Source organism: Aphanomyces astaci (assembly GCF_000520075.1).
Source record: "Aphanomyces astaci strain APO3 unplaced genomic scaffold supercont1.28, whole genome shotgun sequence".
Taxonomy (NCBI): Eukaryota; Oomycota; class Saprolegniomycetes; order Saprolegniales; family Verrucalvaceae; genus Aphanomyces; species Aphanomyces astaci.
This window is the reverse complement of record NW_009798291.1, coordinates 123,986-143,983: the sequence shown is the minus strand read 5'-3', so window position 1 is coordinate 143,983 and position 19,998 is coordinate 123,986. Positions and strand designations below refer to the sequence as shown.

General features: G+C 50.9%; 9 protein-coding genes across 11 annotated transcripts; 4 read left to right on the top strand and 5 right to left on the bottom strand.

Moving 5' to 3' along the window:
- Positions 1–117: 117 nt before the first annotated feature.
- On the bottom strand, positions 118–3,323 carry H257_10405 (hypothetical protein). Of its 3 annotated transcripts, XM_009836940.1 has the most exons (11): positions 3,119–3,323; positions 2,815–3,070; positions 2,627–2,769; positions 2,417–2,565; positions 1,973–2,034; positions 1,551–1,857; positions 847–914; positions 689–781; positions 465–586; positions 328–386; positions 118–266 (listed from the first exon to the last, which is right to left on the bottom strand). In XM_009836940.1, exons 1-11 carry the CDS (start codon positions 3,260–3,262, stop codon positions 203–205), a joined length of 1,467 nt encoding a protein of 488 aa, XP_009835242.1. In that variant the 5' UTR covers positions 3,263–3,323; the 3' UTR covers positions 118–202. The 3 variants fall into 3 exon arrangements, with proteins under 3 accessions (XP_009835242.1, XP_009835241.1, XP_009835243.1); XM_009836939.1 differs by having other exon boundaries at positions 118–386; XM_009836941.1 differs by lacking the exons at positions 118–266; positions 328–386 and having other exon boundaries at positions 394–586.
- Positions 3,324–4,082: 759 nt separating this feature from the next.
- Positions 4,083–7,235, top strand: H257_10404 (hypothetical protein; the record flags this gene model as incomplete). Its single annotated transcript, XM_009836938.1, has 8 exons — positions 4,083–4,584; positions 4,631–4,762; positions 4,813–5,177; positions 5,244–5,425; positions 5,543–5,704; positions 5,757–6,120; positions 6,170–6,454; positions 6,612–7,235. The coding sequence occupies 8 exons, from the start codon at positions 4,083–4,085 to the stop codon at positions 7,233–7,235; spliced, it is 2,616 nt and encodes an 871-aa protein (XP_009835240.1).
- Positions 7,236–7,654: 419 nt separating this feature from the next.
- On the bottom strand, positions 7,655–8,633 carry H257_10403 (hypothetical protein; the record flags this gene model as incomplete). Its single annotated transcript, XM_009836937.1, has 3 exons — positions 7,655–8,188; positions 8,257–8,391; positions 8,517–8,633. 3 exons carry the CDS (start codon positions 8,631–8,633, stop codon positions 7,655–7,657), a joined length of 786 nt encoding a protein of 261 aa, XP_009835239.1.
- Positions 8,634–8,668: 35 nt separating this feature from the next.
- H257_10402 (hypothetical protein) lies at positions 8,669–10,160 on the bottom strand (the record flags this gene model as incomplete). The annotated part of the gene is made up of 6 exons (XM_009836936.1): positions 8,669–8,965; positions 9,015–9,126; positions 9,190–9,316; positions 9,509–9,880; positions 9,937–10,047; positions 10,097–10,160. 6 exons carry the CDS (start codon positions 10,158–10,160, stop codon positions 8,669–8,671), a joined length of 1,083 nt encoding a protein of 360 aa, XP_009835238.1.
- Positions 10,161–10,257: 97 nt separating this feature from the next.
- H257_10401 (hypothetical protein) lies at positions 10,258–10,506 on the bottom strand (the record flags this gene model as incomplete). Its single annotated transcript, XM_009836935.1, has 1 exon — positions 10,258–10,506. One exon carries the CDS (start codon positions 10,504–10,506, stop codon positions 10,258–10,260), a length of 249 nt encoding a protein of 82 aa, XP_009835237.1.
- Positions 10,507–11,680: 1,174 nt separating this feature from the next.
- On the bottom strand, positions 11,681–13,494 carry H257_10400 (hypothetical protein). Its single transcript, XM_009836934.1, has one exon. It carries the CDS (start codon positions 13,461–13,463, stop codon positions 11,742–11,744), a length of 1,722 nt encoding a protein of 573 aa, XP_009835236.1. The 5' UTR covers positions 13,464–13,494; the 3' UTR covers positions 11,681–11,741.
- A 2,087-nt stretch (positions 13,495–15,581) lies between these two features.
- On the top strand, positions 15,582–16,213 carry H257_10399 (hypothetical protein). The gene is made up of 4 exons (XM_009836933.1): positions 15,582–15,733; positions 15,783–15,860; positions 15,912–15,965; positions 16,008–16,213. The coding sequence occupies exons 1-4, from the start codon at positions 15,671–15,673 to the stop codon at positions 16,077–16,079; spliced, it is 267 nt and encodes an 88-aa protein (XP_009835235.1). The 5' UTR covers positions 15,582–15,670; the 3' UTR covers positions 16,080–16,213.
- Positions 16,214–16,698: 485 nt separating this feature from the next.
- Positions 16,699–17,960, top strand: H257_10398 (hypothetical protein). The gene has a single exon (XM_009836932.1). It carries the CDS (start codon positions 16,783–16,785, stop codon positions 17,836–17,838), a length of 1,056 nt encoding a protein of 351 aa, XP_009835234.1. The 5' UTR covers positions 16,699–16,782; the 3' UTR covers positions 17,839–17,960.
- Positions 17,961–18,035: 75 nt separating this feature from the next.
- H257_10397 (hypothetical protein) lies at positions 18,036–19,930 on the top strand. Its single transcript, XM_009836931.1, has one exon. The coding sequence runs from the start codon at positions 18,608–18,610 to the stop codon at positions 19,613–19,615; it is 1,008 nt and encodes a 335-aa protein (XP_009835233.1). The 5' UTR covers positions 18,036–18,607; the 3' UTR covers positions 19,616–19,930.
- The last annotated feature ends 68 nt before the right edge of the window (positions 19,931–19,998 follow it).

Here is a 19,998-nt window from a genome sequence, read left to right as displayed (position 1 = left end):
GAAGTACTATTTGTACTCGGAAGTACTATTTAGTACTTAGAAGTACTATTTTGTACTTGGAAGTACTATTTAGAACTTGGAAGTACGAAACTAAGGAATACAGTAGATAGAGTAACTCGGAGATGATGCATCAAGTATGTATATATATATATTTATAGGTAGGTCGTGGGATAAACCAAGCAACGATCGACCATGTACGGACTTAGGCGTACATGACAGACGTAGAAAACGTCGAGTGAGTGAGCAACTCGGGGTGAAACTGGCGCCTACACACACTTATGGTGGCAAAAGTTGTACTTTACACGATTTTCTATACATCGATCGTACCATGCGTCGACAAGCTGGACATATTCCTCGGAATTGGCAATGTGCAGCGCCACCGGATCCTAATATATATATATATATATATATATTCACCTTATACCCCATTGCTAATATATATATATTTGTCGCATTTCACGTACTTCGGCAAAACAGACAAAGATCGTGGCCACAATCGAATCCAGAGTCGAACACATGACCGAGCACATGGCGTACCCCATCGAACTGCACGCAACGAACGCCATGATCACCACGTTGAACGTTTCTAGCAAATCTCCCTTTAGAACTAGTAGTAGTACTATAGAAGTACTAGAGTACCACTTAGTAGTAGGACCCTCATATCAAAATGCACAGAAAAGACACATACCGCATTCCTGAGGGGAGAGGGCCGCGCCTTCGGCATCGGAGCATGCCATCGTCGCGTACAAGTACCCGACGCCCACGACCCCCGTCGTCGCGCCTACATATCCAATGACCCTTGCTTTCCAAATGGCCTCGAAACAGATGGTCGTGACAGCAACGTACCCACGACAAGACTGCCCATGCACAACACCATTGACACCAAACTTTCTTGTACGATCCCCGTGTATCCTCTATCGGTCGTACAATACATCCATTGAATACGTCAAGTACATAGTGTATGTCATGCTATGATACTGGACTCACTAGCAAAAGCAGATGTACAATATCCCTGAACAATATATTATCCACATTGCGACTGGACAAATATCCAATATAACTGCCACACACATGTGTACGAAATCCCATGCCAGATGTCCTCGAACAATCGCTTCTGACCAATAGATCGATACAAACACCAAATGTATTGGTTCCCACCAAAATGAAATACCAACCACATCATATATATATATATATATTGTCCATTTCCGTTCCAATTTGGACTTTCCATAGAAAAAAATAGAATGTATTAGGCAAATATAATTTAGAACGATATATCCAATCATGGCACACAATTGTGAAATTTAAACCAATCATCGATCCCCATTGTTTGGCCCACCGAAAAAGTACATCTAAATATATATATATATATATATATGTATGGCATACATTGAATAAGATTCAAATCAGTCACATCTCGATTCTCCAAGCAGCTCTGCCAAGTCCACATAATTGGCGAAAAGGACAATATATATATATATGCATGCCGCTTTTCACACTGGTAGCACGCACACCCCATACATCTATAACTACATGATGGGAGGTCGTACTTTTCACGAAACAGCTGCAACGTGTCGGCACCCGCCGTTCGAAAGTCTTTGCCATACAGCGCCACCTGGCAGTACGCGAACTTGTTAAACGCGCGCAAGTGCGTGTCCAGCGCCCCCGCGATGCACTCGAGGCATGCGTTGGCCCCCCCGCCTTTGCGGCGTTTGGTCGTCAGCAGCAGCAGGCGCAGGGCCCACAGCGCCGCCACGAGGAGCGAGCCGAGGCAGATGGACCCGAACGCCGACGTGACGGCGCGGCGGGCGGACCGACGCACGGCGTGGTGCGTGTCGATAGAGAACCACCATTCGCCTGAGCAACGACGCCGCCGCCACCACCACCGTTGATTAGCAACCAAGTAAGGGCAAAACACAAACAGGACAATGAGAGAGAGAGTGTATGCATATATATATATATATATATATACCGATGGTGCCCGCGGTGGTGCAGTGCACAATATTGCGCAAGACGTGGAGTCCCCAGCATAAACTAAAACGGGAATTGTAAATATCGATGATTCAACTACTAGGATTGCGGATTCGATTCAAATTTCTAAGAAAAATACATATATTTCTAAAAAAAAAAAAAAAAGAAACCCCGTCGAATCGAACGAATCGACGCTATTGGCTAATCCAACTTTGAGTGGATTTGATTGGCTCTTACAGGATATTCCACCAATCAGAAGAACTCTAGCGTGATGCAATCCTACTGATTAGACAAAACACGCGAAATTTGGAAGTTTGACGAAATTGACTACTGTTTTGACGAAACCTTTACGGAAACGGGTAAAAACACCCAAAACCACCTCGACTTTTACGAAAAAACACGAAAATATACGCGAAATAATTGCGAAAATTCGAAGACACAGTACCTGAGCAACATCAAAAAGAGATACATGTTCAACGTCGACGATGACGACGACAACAAGTCGGACGTGGCCCATACGCCGACCACAGCGACGGTCCAAAGAAGCATCCATGCCACTTGCGCTGCAATTGCAGCGTACGCCACCAGCACCACCTACGACAGTGCATCGTGAGATCGGACGATGGAATTGCATTTTGAGAACATATGTACGTGCCTGGGGGAAGCGCTGCAGGACTTTTGCGGCGACGGTCAAGTTGGCGGCAGCAAACGGAATGCGATGGCGGACGTTGAAGTAGTACATGGCGACCATCGCCGCCAGGAAGAGGTTGGCAAACCCGATGGCGCGACCGGCGATTCCTACGACAACGGGTGAAGAAAGGGCAGCGTAGGGATATGGACTACCTGCTTCGGCAAACCCCGCAATCGATGCAACGGCCAGCGCCCCCGCGGATGCTTGCAACGTCACTGAGATGATGCGCGAGGCGTACAGTTGAAGCGCCTGCAACCACACCGCGGACAACACGGCGCCGACGATCCCCATGGCAAGGGACACGAGGAAAAAGCTCATGCCTTGGGAACGGGCGGGATCGATGTCATGCACTGGCCCTTTGTGCGGAGTGAAGTCGAACTTGGACAAGTTTGGTGCGCCCCAAGCAACCTACAAGTCCCATGAGACGAAGATACGATCTGACGAAGGCATGTGTACCGCCATGTAGGTGACGGAGACGACGTTGGCCAGAAACAGGGCCGCGGGCACTCGATCTTTGCTCTCAAAGGACACGTGATTGCTTCCGGGGAGGAAAGGTTCCTCCACGGTCGATGCATGATCCATCGCCTTGTACGCGTCCATGACTTCCCAGTACAAGTCGTCGAAGAATACCGAGTTGATCGTACTGTGTGAGCGATTGATGATTGGCTTAATGTAAGCGAATCAAACACTAAGAACTATGATTTCAGCCAATCAAAACACTTTCTTCGTGGGCCGAGAATAAATAATGCAAGTAATATTAACATTACAAATTCAAGTATTGTGACTGTTAATAATATTGTCAATTCACAGTCAGTCAAAATTTGGTGTAAAATACTGTTGTGATAGTATTCACATGATAAGGGGAGTCTAATTCGTGATGGAGGAATTGTCTTTGAATCCTGAAAAATCCTATATTATCACAATTTTCAGGGCGATCCATGTCAAACCTCTGTAAAATGGTATGCCAATTGTTGACATCTATTTAACCTTCAGTGTTGTATGGCTAAAATTCCTATTTGGGCCTCAGTACAAGAGGTCTTCTATTAATAGACCTCCTCTTGTTCAGTGACGAAGTTTCAGGTGGTTGGCTTCATTTTCTAGTCTTTATTAATTGTCACAGTACTGTACCGGTATGTACAGTACATCACTACAGTACATGTGATTAATTGGCCCAGTTCAAAGCGCTGTGATGTGTTGTTCCTCATGAAATTCACGAACACACGACCGTCGTTCGCGATACGAAGATTTCGAGCTATGACCGACTTTCGATGACATTGGTGAGGCGAGGTAGCAGTCTCTAGGTGTGGACAAGGCCGTTTCGTCGTTGCATTAGTGGTTACAAGACAGCGCGAAACGGCTCGACCAGTTACATTAGTGGTTACAAGACAGTGCGAAACGGCTCGACCAGTTACATACAACGATGGCCGACGAGGGTGGCAAGCCGCCGCCGCGGCGATCGCTGGCCAGCGCTGTGTCCCGCTTGAACTTGGCTAAGGCGGGGTCGTCGACCAAGCTCCAAGGCGGACCGCGGATGCTCGCGGCACCGCTTCCGACAAACGCGGACCTGGACATTGAGGAAGCTATGGACCAAGTGCATTATGACTCGCCCTTCCTCACATCTCGTCCATCGCTTGTGACTCCATTCGAACCGCGAACACGTCCTCCCCTCACGGGTACGCCGGCGGTCAAGGAACCGGTTGCAGATCCGGAAGAATCTGAACCATCCCCCGCCGCCGTCCTTGCCCCGCGGCTGTCGGACTTGTCCAAGTCGCCGTGGTCGGGCAGTAGCGGCCGCCAACCCGCGAGCATCATGGACGTGATCAATGCCGTCAACTTTGAAAAGAAGATGGCCAAGAAGCTGCATAAAAAGATCCAAGCACGCAAACGCGCAGCCGAAGCAGTGTCCATCGTCGTGAAGAAAGGTACAAACGTTGCAACAACGACTATGCCATTTGAGCCACAGTGTAGCCAAGCGCGTGAGTCGAAGCATGACGATGAACCGGCGCAATGGCGTGACCATGGACGCTAGCCAGCTGGAAGAAGAGCTCAACAATCTCTCGACCAACTACATTTCCAAACTCGCCCAGGACCATCAAACATGTACGCGCTCTGATTCGTCTGATTCGCACCATTCTGATGATTCGGCCTAGTTGTGATCTCCATCCATTCGCACATGAAAGTATGGTGGGACGCCGTGATGGCCGTGGTGACGTTTTACTCGATTGTGGTTGTGCCGATGGACGTGTGCTTTGACTTGAGCACTACGTACGACGGAGTCGTGAGTGTCCAGCGCACGGTGGAGATTGTGTTTGTGGTCGACATCATCCTCACGTTTCGAACGTCGTACCTGTCCAGTGTCTCACTCGAAGAAGTGGTGGACGTGGCGCGTATCCGGCAGCACTACCTGACGACGTGGTTCTGGGTCGACTGCCTCGGGTCGGTGCCGTCTGACTTGTTTGGCACGTCGTGCCAGCAGTCCCAGCTCGCGTACCTCCGTCTTCTCGTGTTTCTCCGCGTAAGTTGCGGTTGCTTAACTAGTCGTTCAATCCCCCTTGGATGTGTTTGATTGTGTTTGGGGTAGATCCTCCGGTTGTCGACGTCGCCGACGTTTGCCGACTTGATGTCGTGGGCCAGTCGGACGTTCACGTCGTACTTTGTCCGGCTCGTGGTGCTCACAACCATGTACTTGCTGCTGCATCACTACATTGCGTGCTCGTTCTACCTGCTCGTGTTTTATGAACGCGATGCCAGTAACCGTCAATGGTATGTTGTCGTCCGATATATCGCGTGGTGTGTCTCTCTTGCTTGGCCCATTATATTCTGGGCGCTAGGAAGACCACGCATGCATATGTCTTATATACATATATATATTGTGATTAGGACGGTCCCGTTTGATGCCAACGACACGCTGGACGTCAAGTACGTGAGCTCGTACTACCGCGGACTCCTGGTGACGAGTGGCAGCGACTTGGGTCCTGTGACCAGCGCCGAGCAAATATGGGGCACCGCCATGTTCATCGTGGGCATTCTCGCCAACGCATGGTAGCCTGCCACGGCATCATCCTACACCAATCCTGTGACGACGTTGTCTTAGCGTCGCGGGGATCTGCGCCAGCGTTCTAGCCCAAATGAACAAGGTCGAGGACGAACAGGTCCACCAAAAGGAGTGCATTCACAACACCCTGCGACACTGCAACGCCGGCGAAGACCTCCAGAAGCGCGTGCTCACGTTCTTCGACAGCGCGCACGGCCGCGAAACCGCCCATCATGCGACCGAAATGTTTCACGGGATGCCGGAAAAGTTGCACTTCGAGCTCTCGGTGGCCCTGAACCAGTCATTTTTGGACAAAGTACCGCTGTTTCGAACGCTCGAGCCGGAAGGGATTGTCGCGTTGATGGAGTGCGTCGAGGAGACGGTGGCCATGTCGGGCGACGTCATCATCCGCGCCGGCGAAGAGGTAGCGGACGACGTCTCGTACAAACGAATGTGGAATGTGCCTTTGGTAGGGCCGAGCGTTTTACATGATCAAGATGGGCAGTGTCGAAGTGTACGATGACTCCAACGGGCGCCACGTGTCGATTAAACAAATGGAGGCTGGCCACTCATTTGGAGAAATGTCGCTCCTTCGCAACGGTGTCGCATCTGCGAGCGTCGTTGCGACGTCGTTCTGCGTGCTTTTGGTGCTGTACAAAGACATGTTTCAATGGATCACACGGGAAAACGACCAAGTGCGAACGTTCTGGGAACGTTCCCGGGTCAAGCAGATGGAAACGTCTGAAACTGTTGTCCGGGTATGTACGAACTGTACATTGGCACATTCGGTCCAAGTTGTCGTGAACTATATACTACTGTACTACTCGTTCCAGTTTGTAGGATATAGTTGAACATACATGGGAAGGATATTATCATCCTATGTATGTACTGTACCAACGTTCTTCCATGCTGTAGCGCGCGTCGCTGGTCTCGACGGTCAGCGAAGTGACCCAACAAGTGGGCGTTATCCATTACTTGGCCAACAAAGTCCTGCCCAAGCGCATGCGGATCATGCTGCGCAAGGTGCGCATGCGAAAAGCGGCGAGGCGGGTGATGCTTCTCCACCATCAGCAAATCAACCGGACCCAGGCCCTGAGCTCGCGATGTCAAGACAACCTTCACTCAAACACGTCCAACCATTCTCAACGGTCAGATACGTCGCACATCTCCCACGTCCCCCCCCGCCTCGTTCCGGACGGAACAGTGCCGGTACCCACAGGTCCCGACGGGATGGCCATTCACGCGGCGGACACCCCGTCGCCGTCTTCGATCCATTCCCCACCAATCGCCGCCGACCCACCGGTCGACGCAGAACCGAAAACCAGTCCCAAGGGGTCGCGGCTCAAGGGGGCGGCCAAAAAGATGCGCGCATCGCCCCTCAGCAACGCGCACATGCTCTTGTCCATGCTCAAGGGGCGTCAGATGAGCGCGAGGGCGCTGCTGGCCGTGACCAAGATGTCCCAGATCGCCGCCAAGGACATGGTCGACGCCACGTCCATCACCAAGGAAAACATGTTGTACCGGGCGAATGAAACTTAACTTATGACGACAAAAAACTCCCCCCCCTTCTCAGCATGTATACATGTATATGGGCGACGTGGTACGGGTGGAAGGTAGTTTTGTGTGTAGTAGGCCTCTACAAACAAATGAGAGGGGGATAAGCGATCTACGGCGAACACATAGACTAGGATAGGACCTTTACACTAGTTGGCAAGGAAATCGGATGCAAGTATAGCGACGCCAAAAGGGCGACTTCATGGTGTGACGTGAAGATGTACGAAGGATGTGAGCCACTTGATGTTGTGGGGGTGGGTGGGTTCCTCAAAAGGAGGTGGTCGGTCGTTGGTTTGAACCAAACTAGAAAGGTTTTGGGAACCTTCAACTTTGGCTTTCATATTGGTTGATAAACAATCTGCCTGGAATATGGTTTCGAAGGGGGTGGCCCCCGATGCCCGGCGCTAATGTTGACCAGCGTCACACGCTTGGATTCGGCCACGCGTTTCGTCGTCAGATGGGACATGGCGTTGACCGACTCCATCGCGTCCATGCTGACCTCGCGCCTCCCGCGCACCGCCAGGAGCAGGTTGACAGTCTGGGCGCGGTGCATGGTTTCGGAGGATCGGCGGCGGCGGCCGCTCGTTGTGTGGCTCGCCGTGTTGGTTCTGGCGCAGGGTGTTGTGCTTGATGGTCGATCGCAAGCTCGTGCTCTTGTCTGCGATGTTGTTGGCGCCGTCGAGTTCGATCCCCCTAGGCACGGACAGCGTCATCCGTCGAATCATCACGGCCATCCGGCGCCGCCGCCGCGCCGCAAGACGCTTCATCGCTTTGATCGCGTTGCGCACTAGGGTTGCCGTGGTCACCGTGCGCTGCATACTGTGAAGGGTTAACTGGACATTCTCGTCTTCTTGAGCACTGGCTTTGAGTTTGCTGTGATTGGCGTCGGCCAGCCGCTGGGCGCGCGCCTGAGTCAGGAACGCTTTCAACTGTTCATTCTGCGTCGTCAAGACCAGGAACAATTCCTTGTATAGCACTGAAACGTGCAAAACGACGTGGATTCGACGTTGGCCGTCGTGCGGCAACTCCTTCCCCCGTCCCCCGCGGTTGCGTCGCCAATCAAGCTCATTTTCCCAAAAAAGTCGCCCGGCCCTACATGTTTCAACAAGATGCGCGTCTTGTTGCTAAGAACACGTCGACGCTGCCGGTTTGAATCAAGTAAACGCTTGGCTCTAAAATCGGTCATAGATAGTTGGGATTCCCCCCAATTGTATATATATATATATACTTCGAAGTATATATTTATCCCCCCTTGGTTTTGTGTACCTCTTCGCCGGCACGGATAATCACGTCGCCCGTCAACGCCACCCATTCTTCCATGCACTGCAACAACGTGAGCAACCCCTCGGGCTCGAGGGTTTGAAAGAACGGCACTTTCCGCATAAACGCTTGGTGCAACGTCCACTGTAGCCGGAGGGTCAGCGTCGTCGGCAGGTCCGCGAGCAGCTCAGCGCGTTGTACACGTCCTCTTCGCCCTTGGTGCAGCCGTAATAGTCCAAAATCCCACTCTGGACGGCTGGTTCGACGTGGCAGTTTTTCAGCTTGGCATGGATGGCGTCGGTGCGCTGGACACAGTCGTCTTCGACGTGGTGGATCTGGGCAAATACCCCTGCGCACAGCCCCACCGTGCTATTTGAATGCATCGCCGCCGTCGTCAGGATGGTGGGTTGTGGTGGCGGCGCCACGTCATAGATTTGGGTTTTGTATACGTACCACTCTTGAAATCATAACGCCTACGACCAGCATTGCGCCACTGAAAAATACTTCGTGGGACGTCGTGGGCTGCATGGACTCGCCGCCCGTGACCGTAATCGCTTCGTAATACGCGTGAAAGTACTGGTCGGCCACCGAATTAGGCAAGTCACTTGCAGAGTCCCTACACGATATGTGTGTATTCCCCGAGTGATATGGCAAAACAACAGCTTTCAAACGCAAATACCACCGCGTGGTGCCGTTGCCGGCTTCGCTGATAGTCACTACGATGTACGCACACGCTATGTAGTGATGTACCATTATGTACCCCACAGCCAAATACACCAAGCGCACGATGCCGCGGTTGATGTGCACTACGCAGCATTTTATCAAGCAGGTGTGTTGTGGCCAGCCGACGGATCTACTCGGCGATTTGGTTGGGTATGTATTGAGTAACGTTAGTACTCATATGAGTCTATTGAGTACTACTGTAGTATTGAATACTCCTATCAGTTAGGCTTGAATAGGTAGTAGTAGGAATATCAGTCAGATTTGGTACTTCGAACTGGGCTTCAGTACCCGGCAGAGAATGCCGAACCGGAGGCACTCAATGTACGGTGACACGTGGCCGAAATACGACAGCAGGACGCTTGTGAACCAATCCGTGACGAACGCGCCGACGAGGTAATGCCGGAAGACGTGGCGTCGGTTAAACACTTCCTCCATCGAGTTGGCGTCAATGAAGGTCGTGTTGAAGTGCAGGACCGAGTCGACAAATAGTGTGTCGACCACGACTTGAATCACGAAGAGGGCGGGCACGATGTCACAGACGTGAAACGCGAGCTGGAGAGGAGTCAGCACGATGGCGTAGACGGCGGCGACGGCTTGCAGGACGTCCCAGTACGGTTTCCATGGCGAATGCAGAGACAACACAAACGCTATGTCACACAGGTTAAATCGTGTGAGCTGTCAATTCCAAATTTGGAGTCGGTACATTTCTGGCTCTCGGCGAGCTTGGCCTTGTGGGACGAGTTCATGTGTGCCAACGCATCCAAGATCTGGCTCGTGTCGAAGTCGTGGCTCAATCGCCGTCCAAAGTCTCGCACTGTATGTGCGTCGGTTGGAAGAAGGGACAAGAAGAAGGCGACTGGTACCTTTGGTCATGGCTCGGTTGAGTGTAGGTAGCACTCGCTCGCTGACACTGGGGCCAAGAGACATGAGCTTGGACAAGCTCGCATTTTGAACGTGGGATTTTGATGCATTCGAATGCAAGGGAGGGGGCGGGTTCGTGTCCGGGAAGGTCGTTGGCACGGGCTCAAGACGATTGCGCGACTGAAGAAGTGTAGAGGACGGTGCTGCTCGACTGTTGCAGCCGCGGAGACGGAAGGATCGGACATTGTGGCCGGGCTAAAGTGGCTGTCGAGTTGGTCGGGAGGAGGAGTTTGGTGCTTTGATGCGTGGCAGACGACTTGAGTAACCTCGACGACGGTAGTACATGTTCGACAGAGTTGGTTGTGTTGCCCTCAAGGATGCGCTGTTCCAGTTCGGTCAGGTCTGCATCCATCGCACCAGGTTTGTGACCTACCGAGCAGGCACGAAATTGCGCCCGTTAACGTTACATGAACAACCAAACGTATGCAGCTCCTTACAGTCAGTTACTCCCGAGTAACTGTTAACATAAACCTGCGAAATTTAATAGTATCCGCGTTTTTATTTGGGTTATTTCCTGCAAGCCATGATAAAAACAGCACATAAAAACAACAATATTCGCAACTTATTTCCGGAATTGTCACACCCACCAACGGTCTATTACTGGAGTACAGGGTAATAGAACAATCAGTATTAATACTCCCAGGAGTAGACTTTACTGTTAGCTGCTTCGAAGCATTAATAGTTGGACGAATTTGCACTTTCACAAGACTGCACAGTAGTAGTACTAGTAGTATTAATAGTAGTACTAACTGTAGGTGGAAATTCTGACAGTTTGCCGGTAAGCTTACTCTTTTGACTGCATCTTGGGATGCGATTGCAATACAGTACCGACATACTATTGTGAGTTCTACTCAAAATTTCCGAGCGCGATTCGTTCAATCGCGACGGACAAATCGCGCCACGAATGAAACTTCCTGGAAAACCTATAATTATGATGTGTGCAAGGGTTTCTGAGCGCCTCCAAACGCCAAATGGTCGATCACGCCACAGGGGAATTCACATGTCACGCCGACGCAGTCACCCAGTGAAGGAGCTTCCTCGCGTCACTCCGCTTCATCTCAATCACCCTTCCGCAGATCTCTCCAAGAAAGCCCAGGCATTGTCCAAACTCCTGCACAGCCAGTTGTGCACAACCGAGTGTCGCCATATCCACTGCGCGTTCGTACTGCAGCTCATCGCGTCGATAGTCAGACCCCGTCGGTGCAACCCTACCCGAGGTGATAGTACCTGTAAAGACAATGGTAGACAGTGTTCGGATGGGCATGTTGTCGTGTGGCTACAGCCTCCATGATGCAAAATGCCACACCAAGACCAAAATGATTTGCCGAAAAATGTGTTTGTTTTGACCAATAACTGTCCTGGATTCATTTGAGAATCATTTCAATTCAATGGCTGAATTGTGCTGTTTCAGCAAATTTGGGCCCAATTCACAATATTAATACGAAGTAGTACAGTAGTACATACTGTACTCCTGGAGTACTACGTATGAATTGTAGTAACTACTATTAATAGTACAAGGTTCATCATAACTTATAATAATAATAGTATTCTCTTTTAATAATAAATAACAATAGTAGTACACACACTCTACAGGGCCGTGTCGGAGAGCTGGGCAATGTGTTCGACTGCGGCGATGAAATTGGTAAAGTAAAACCCCAATTTGCCCGTGAGGTCGGAGGGGTCGGTGATCAACGCGAGTAATTCCTTTGTCACAAGCGGGTTTTGCAGCAGACTCGTGACCACAACGTAAATGTGAATCGGTACAAAGTCGTCGGCCGACAGCGTCAGGCACGGGGGGTTGTTGGCTTCGCCGCCGTGCGACTCGACCACCGTCTGGTACACGCCCATGGCGGCATTCATGATGCACTTGAGCTTGTCGATGGGGAGGGTACACAGGTCCATAGCGCCGAGTTCGGTCCGTGCGTGGATCCAATCGTCGTCGGAAAAGTCGGCTTTCACGCCAAACCACGCTTGGGGCTTCCTTCCCAGGGCGCGCATTTTCCGGACCAGCGCCTCGTCGTGCGTGTCCTGGACGACCCCCCGCAAGCATTCGGCAATGTCGTCTTCGAGAGCCACGTAGATGTGGGTTTGGACGATTGACGTAGCTTCGCGACGAACGTGTTGGGATACCTCCTCGTATGCTTCGGGGTCGACAACCTTGAGCCGCGTCGAGCGAAGGAACTCGACGACGGGCGGGGCGTCAACCAGTTGCGCCTTGAAGTCTGCCATGGTCGTCTTGATGCAGTCGAGCATCGCGTCTGCGTTTTCTTTCGAAATGCGGGTCTCGAGGCAACTCGACTTTTTCGCCAACAAACTCTTGGCCGGAGGCACATACAGCGTGGCCGCGCGGTGGGTGAATTGGTCGATGAAGGACTCGCAGGACGCGGCAAGATGGGAATCGAACGCCGTCGAGATCACCTTGGCGATATCCGTAGCCGACGGTTTCTCCGACGCCGCCGCACACGTGGTGCATGACGCGCTCTGCATGAAGGACGATTTGCGCAGGAGATACTCGGCCGTGGTGCGCTTCGGACCGGTGGAATTGGGACTTTTACCGATGAATGCCCGCAGTAGATCGAGGACTTGTCGGCGCTGAGGGCCCAATGGCGTTGGTTGGACGATCATCGCAGTCTGGCGAATGAACGAATCCATGATCACCATTCGCTGACACGTGATCGACTTGCGCGACTTGAGACGAAAAAGACGCTTCGGCACGCGGCATTTGCGAAGCGCATGCAGCGTTCCCCAGAACGGAGTGTCCACTGGAGACGTCGACACACTCTTGACTTGCTTGTACAACGTGTACAGTTCTTTGTACGTCTTCTGGATTGTCCACGTGCCGTTGGTTTCATCTTCGGCGCGAATGCTGTATAGCAGTAAACCGCCGACGGTGGCAGTTCCGATGACACGCACACTGAGGGCGGGGGAATTCAGGTACGTGTAGTCCATGCATGCACTGAGGTCGGACAGACATCGCTCTTTGGCAGTGAATGACACGCAACTGCAAGTGGAGTTGGTGCTGCACACCGAGTACGTCTTGGATCGGAGTCGTTCGCGGCGGGGAGAATCGTGCAATTGGTTGATGGTGGTGCAGTCGCCGCCGTCCAAGTCATCCTTGACGTCGATTTCGTCGAGGAACACCTTGCCTGAGATGAGGTCGTCCATTGTTTCCGATTCGAGCCACGTTTCTTGGTAGTTCTCATCAGAGGACTCGGTGGTATCGGTCGCATTACTGTACGAACTCATGCGATGCTCCATGTTTGCTTCATCGAAGTCGATCGTCTCGACCGACAGCGGCGGCACCGTCATGCCTTGTCCTCAACAATTACGAAAATGTTTCTCTGCCGATTGAATAATAATGCCAAGGACCCACTCTGGTGGTAGCTTCACTTGACTAAGAAATGTCTCCCCGCCGAAGGCATACAATTAAAATACACCAGTCTCTGTCTACACGCAAATAAGATTTTATTATAATTGCGCGCCAAACTCAAATACGAGTGTCGCCCCGCCTCCTCCATCTGGAGCCTTCGATCCGGTTTCAGCAATTTAGACTTGATATTTGTATCCACTGGACATATGGTTCACACTGTGCTGGTGGCGACAGAAGTTGTGCTTGCGCCACTTACAGCCCACTGATCGCCTCAGAATCCCAAGTCAATGTGTATTGGGATGAACGTTTTCCAACATTTGGCAAATTCCCACAAGAATGGAGCGTAACTGGAGACAAGGGAGATTTTCAGGTAGGACGAAATGGGACAGATCCAAGATAACCATAGCTGAACCCACAACGGTGCAGGTAAATAGTGTATGAAACAACAAGCACACAGGGAAGTGCGTTGTAGTTCCTTTATGATCAAGATACCATGCTGTGTCATGGCTACTGATTGAATTGGAGAGATGCGGGCGAAAGAGTGAATGGCGCTCTTTCAATGTTAACACGCTGTGGTTGTGGCAAAGATAACACCGCTTGGGGCCAGCCAATTTCGCCATGTGCTGGCATTGTTATAGGAGTAAACCCATCACATTACGACTTTGGAATTTAGTTACGTTACCAAAATATCGTCGCGGACATTTTCTTTTTCCCGACAGCCCCCCTTGGGAGGAGTTTGAATTATTTTACGTTCGAAACAAAAATGGGGCAAGACTTGATATCTTTTGAAAGAACTACTACAGCATACTGTGTACTAGTACGAATACGTACAGTTGTAGTACAGTGTACTGTAGTCACTATTATGTGACCCCCTCTCAAAAAACTCAGTCCGCCGCCGCACATACACAGGGCACGCCCGACACGGTACCACTTGCAAATGTGCGGCCATGAAGAGGAAGTTGCTTCCTTCACTCAAAATTCCCGATGGGGCTCAAACTTTGGAAGCAGATAAATCGGGCAATGTTATGGCTTGGGCGTATCGGCACAGTAAGCACGTTGGTGGCCTTGAATGCATGTACTGGTGCCATGCATTTCTTGTGTTGGTTGCATATCGCCCCGATGGTACAACTTCATATGGACATGGAATTTTCATTGACTTTCAACAACGACGTCCAGCGAACGTGTGAACCTTCCTGGTGCAACGGCCATGAAATATGGATGTACATATTAATACATACTCCGGAGTACTAGTATACCTCTCCAATTCATTGAAATCGCTCTGTATGTACGTACTACAGTAGTAGTACATACCAGTACTTACTACTGTAGTTTGTATCGCTTACGAGCTCCGAAACTTTACTGGAAACGTTACAGTACAGTACTACAGTAGTACTTACCTTTTCGGACAACTTGTACCGTATTGGGGGATGGAGCCAATTATTCGAGGAATTCCACTCGAAAACTGTCTGTTCTTGGGGAACATCGAATTAACGGATAATCGTCCGGATAACCCAGTTCTTACACAGATCATTCCGGCGTCATTCTTCAAATAAAGAATAATTCCCTCATTAAAACAGTTCCACTGTTGTTTTGACCCGAAATACTGTTTCAACGAGGGAATTTTTATTAATACATCCGGATACACCTTTTCTCCAACCTGGGACTCCGTCCTACCTCCGGTGAGTACGTACACACGATGCTAAATCTCCAGGGTTAACTGCAGTGGTTAGCTATCGCTAACCACTGAGATGCACTTACAAGGTTGTCTGAGAATACAAAGTTCCATATAAATCTCATTGAAACAGTTTTTCGGGTCAAAACGAAAGATGACGTACCTTGGATGAAATTTTCGTACTGGTATGTACCTACACTGTATTCCTCGTCATCACGTGCATAAAAAGGATCTACACACGGGGTTGTGCTTCTCTTTTGCTTCTCCAAGGTGGTTGAGCCGTCGTGCAAATCAATGAACTGACCACCGTGCAATGATTTTTTATCCTTTTTAATGTACTTCGAAGTATTATACTACGTAGTATTAATTTTCAATCACAAGGAAGGTTTATCTCAACTGACCAATCACAGTGCCCATTCTCATCATTCGCGCCTGGGATTGGACTATTCAAATTATTGCTTCAGCCCAGTTAAGATGGATGAAGTTGAGGTCGAATCGTTAGAGGCCATGGGGACGTTCCTTTCATGTCTGCATGAGGTATGCCTTCCACGAACACTCGTATCAGTGGTGTCTTACAATTGGACAGACAAACTCCCTTCTAGGCACTCTGAACAAGCAAGTCCTTGCCCTGTCACAAGAACTTGCCACAGCAGAGCGAAATTTGGTACGTCGTGGTGGGAATTCGAGGCGCGGGGTTCATTGGCGAGTTCTGTAGAGCGCGCTGTCCATTCCATTTCGATCGACCATGTATGAGATTGCCATGCGAAAGGTACAGAACTCGCTCCTGATCATACGCTGATCGTTGCAGCAGGACGCGGCCAACAAGAATGACCAACCATCATTTATCACAAACTCGCCTAGATTTCCAGAGGCAACGTCGTAGGGCCATTCCAGCTGCCTCTGCGACGTGTTCAAATATGCGGTAGTGTATATAACACGAATGAATGCTAGGGGGTGGCGTGGGAGAATTTGAGGGGGAATAGCATCGCTCCTTTTGCTCTATCATATACTAGTGAGCTTTTATGCTACTGTACCTTGGTACTAACGTTACCACCAATCCGCTTTGCAAGTAGTACTTGTGCTTATGCGGTGGAACCTAGTCACCTCTAGCGTTAGATGGGTTGTTTAGGACTTGTATACTGTAGTAGTACTTCCCTGTAAGGATACATTAGTACCGATGATGACTGCTGCGACCCAGAGACCCTTTGTGAGGTGACTGACATACGTATTCTCGGGCCGACGACCACCACAATTGTGACCTGATGGCCACAGTCATATTAGTCCTATACAAACTAGGGTGATAATTCGATATCTTGTTCATAGTACCACTATAGTATATTTCTACTGGTATTAGTCGCAATCAGTACTCGTATTAATAGTCCAATATATACATCAAAACACACGCTATTTGGACAATATATACTTCGTCGTACGACACACATTTGTGGAAAGTATGTAGTACTTTCTATTTTAGTAGTACTAGTATTATACATGCATACAACATACACCTTGGTCGTTGTTGGTGAAGCCAGGTGTGTTGTAGTATCATTTTGGCAGATTGCGCGTCGGACACACCCATTTGGTCAATGTACAGCAGCAGACACCACCACGGGCGATATGGCCAAGTGCTAGAGGCGTTTGCGCCCGCTGTGACGCCGTACATTGAGTCGCAGTTGGCCCACGTTGGTCGGGTTCGTGTTGACGAACAGTTGCGTCGAGGGGTGCACAAGATCAACTCCATCACGATGACGAAGAACGTCATGACGTCGCATATTCAAGTGGACGATACGCTGTGGATGCAGGGCAGCGTCGAAATGTATGGCAAAGTGCTGGACGTCCATCGTTTTCTGCTGGGACACAACGAGGACATGCATGCGATGCGATCGCTCTTTGGAGAGGTCTTCCTCGATGGGTACGTGCTCCGGTCGCTGGCCAGTGGAGGGCCCCACGAGCGCATGCGCGTGACATGGATGGCGCTGCAAGCTCCGCACACGTCGTTCAATGATCGAGACTACGTATTCCTTCAATACGCCGACGTGTATGTACGTGATCACGACCAACTGCGCCAGGAGACACAGACCACGCCAGCCAATCCAGCACTCCTCACAGCGTGCCACGTATGGGAGAGCGTGGATTTAGACGGCGTTCCTCCCCTCGATTCCTTGGGCTTGACCCGACAACGGATTTCCAGCTGGGGCTTCTTGGTGGAAGCCATCGATAATGGCCGAGTTCGGGTGACAATGACTGTCAACCAACCCAAAGCCTCCGCCCCGCATCGATCGTGGATGGACAAACTCGTCGTGGCCCTTCACCGCTTGGAGGGACTCTTGTACGACCACTTCGACAACGGTCCGTGCTGCCATGCATGCACCAAGACGTTTACGCTCCTGCGGCGCCGCCTTCAGTGCAAGCAGTGCAAAATGTCCTACTGCTCCAAATGTGCGGCCCCTGGCGGGGACTTGGTCGTGATATGTCGCGGGTGTGCGTCCCGCGCCGACAACAATCATCATGTGTCTAGTACTCCGATATTATTGCAGCGCTCGTCGTCCACACCTTCGACCAAGTCGGCTTCCCGCAACTTGTCGTTACCTCTCAAACCGTCCAGCTCCATGTCGTCTGACACTACAGCTTGCATGCCATGAAAACGACACATTTGTAATCAAAAACGATTGGACTACTCCAGTACTTACTATGCATGGCTAACGATGGATCGGTGACTGCGATTCACTGTAACGATACTAATGGTATACAAGTCCTTTGAGGTCAGTCACTACTACCTTGTAACGTGAAACTGCCGTACCGTGGCAGCAGGCTATTTCTGTCCACAACGCAACCGACTGCGTGGCATGCACTTTCTTCGTCCGACGACTGTGTGTGTGTTCGTGCAATGGGTCTTCCATCTCTACTTTCCATGTGCACTTGTCCTGTTTGTCTATCGAAGCAACCACACAGCGATCAAGTACCGACAGCCGGGAATGGCGGCTGTGACTGGGGTCGTGCTCGCACTGTACACTCTTGCGCTACCCCCCATCGTGTGCTTTGACGACGACGTGACGATTGACATCTACTCGCGCATCTTCATTTCCAAAGCGCTGGTTCTTGTTGGCGGCGTGTCGTTCATCCTGAGTCAATGCATCATTGTGGTCAAGTTCGCCATCACGGAAATGCTATTGGACCCACGGACGGCCACGGAAGCTCGAGTCCATCATCCATCATGTGCAGTCCATCCGGTGGCTGCTTTACCCCCGCGCACAAATCCTGGTGTGGCTCACAGCCAGCACCGTCGTGGTCGCCCCAATCCTGCACCTCCTCTTGTTCTTGCCGGATACGTTCACATCGAACGACCTCATCAACGGGGTGCATCCTGTCACCCAGACCCTGAACATTATCTCGTCGCTGGAAGTGACAGCCATGACGATTATTTCGTGGGGACTAACTCGGAAGATCAGCCTGGTCGTGGACAACTTTGGCCTCCGTGCCACGTACTTGTCCATTTCCAAGTACAGTGCAATATGCCTGACCGGTTATGGCTTGACGTCGCTGTTGCCGCTGCTGGGTGTCGCTGAGTTTCTGGACGAGTTTTACGCCAGCACCATGATTGTCATGCATGGGACCCAAGCCTTGTGCTTCATGCTCATCACGATGCCACTGCGGCAATCGTACTTGACCGTGGAAACCCACCGGGAGATGCGCGTCCGCCGCCGACGCCTCCAAAGAAAGGTCGATGAGCTCGACTACAAGGTGTTTTACCGGTATTTGTCGACGTCGGAAGGTTACGCGGCTGTTTTGACATTCTGTCGCATGGAACTGGCCCCGGAGCTGCTATTGGCGTGGCACGAGGTGGAGAAATTTAAGCGTGGGGAAGTTACGGTGGACTACATTTACGCTAAAGTGCTGGACCTGCATAGCGAATTGTTCCAAGTGGATTTGGCTGACGAGGTCCGAAACATGTACGCGCAACGATGGTGCGCGGTGTGCACCCCTCACTATCGAACCACCAGAGCCGTGTCGTTTCGATCGAGGAAGAACAAGGTCGATGTGCTGCTTCAACCTGGAGACATCGCTGCCGCGCGTGCGGGTGTTGTCGAGGCAGCCAAACTCGCCTCGTTTGTGCCCGCCCCCGCACGGCCCTCGGAAAGTCGGCCTTTGTACGACGCCACATTCTTTCATCCACTGAGCGCAGAGCTATTACGCCTGCTGTACCTTCACGTCCTCCCAAGATTCGAAGAATTTCCACAAAGCAGCGACTGGATCGTGTTTCGCAACGGTGAAAAGGCCATGGTATCGCTGGATGTAGTCGACAACATGGTGCGGAAAACTGTGGTGGTGTCTCGCCCCTTGGCATCCATGACACCAAATATTGAAGACATTCCCCATGGGAGGCGCATGCTCGCGATGCCTCAAGAGGAACTTCGGTAGGAGTCACATACCTCGAACGTAAAAACACAGCGCGAGCAACGTCAACCATACCTGATCCCCGCCTCAGCGTTCCACATGCTGAATGAACTCCATGCCGTACGAGGGTGCCACTGCGCCAACTTCAAACGAGACATGGACCTTCCATGTGATCGTCGTGGCGGCGCGTTTGCTTCTTGTCCGGAGGAATGTCGAGAAAATACAAAGTGAAATGAAAAAACCCGCGCGCTTTTTGGATCTCTGGTTGTGCGGTTTTCCAATTGGGCCAATCAACGCCATCCATTTTCAGCTGAGTTTTAGAAATATGTTTTAAATTATGGGCTTTTAAAATATTACGCATTTTGTGTTGTCCTTCAACGAACGGAACACCCGTTTGTTTTTATTTC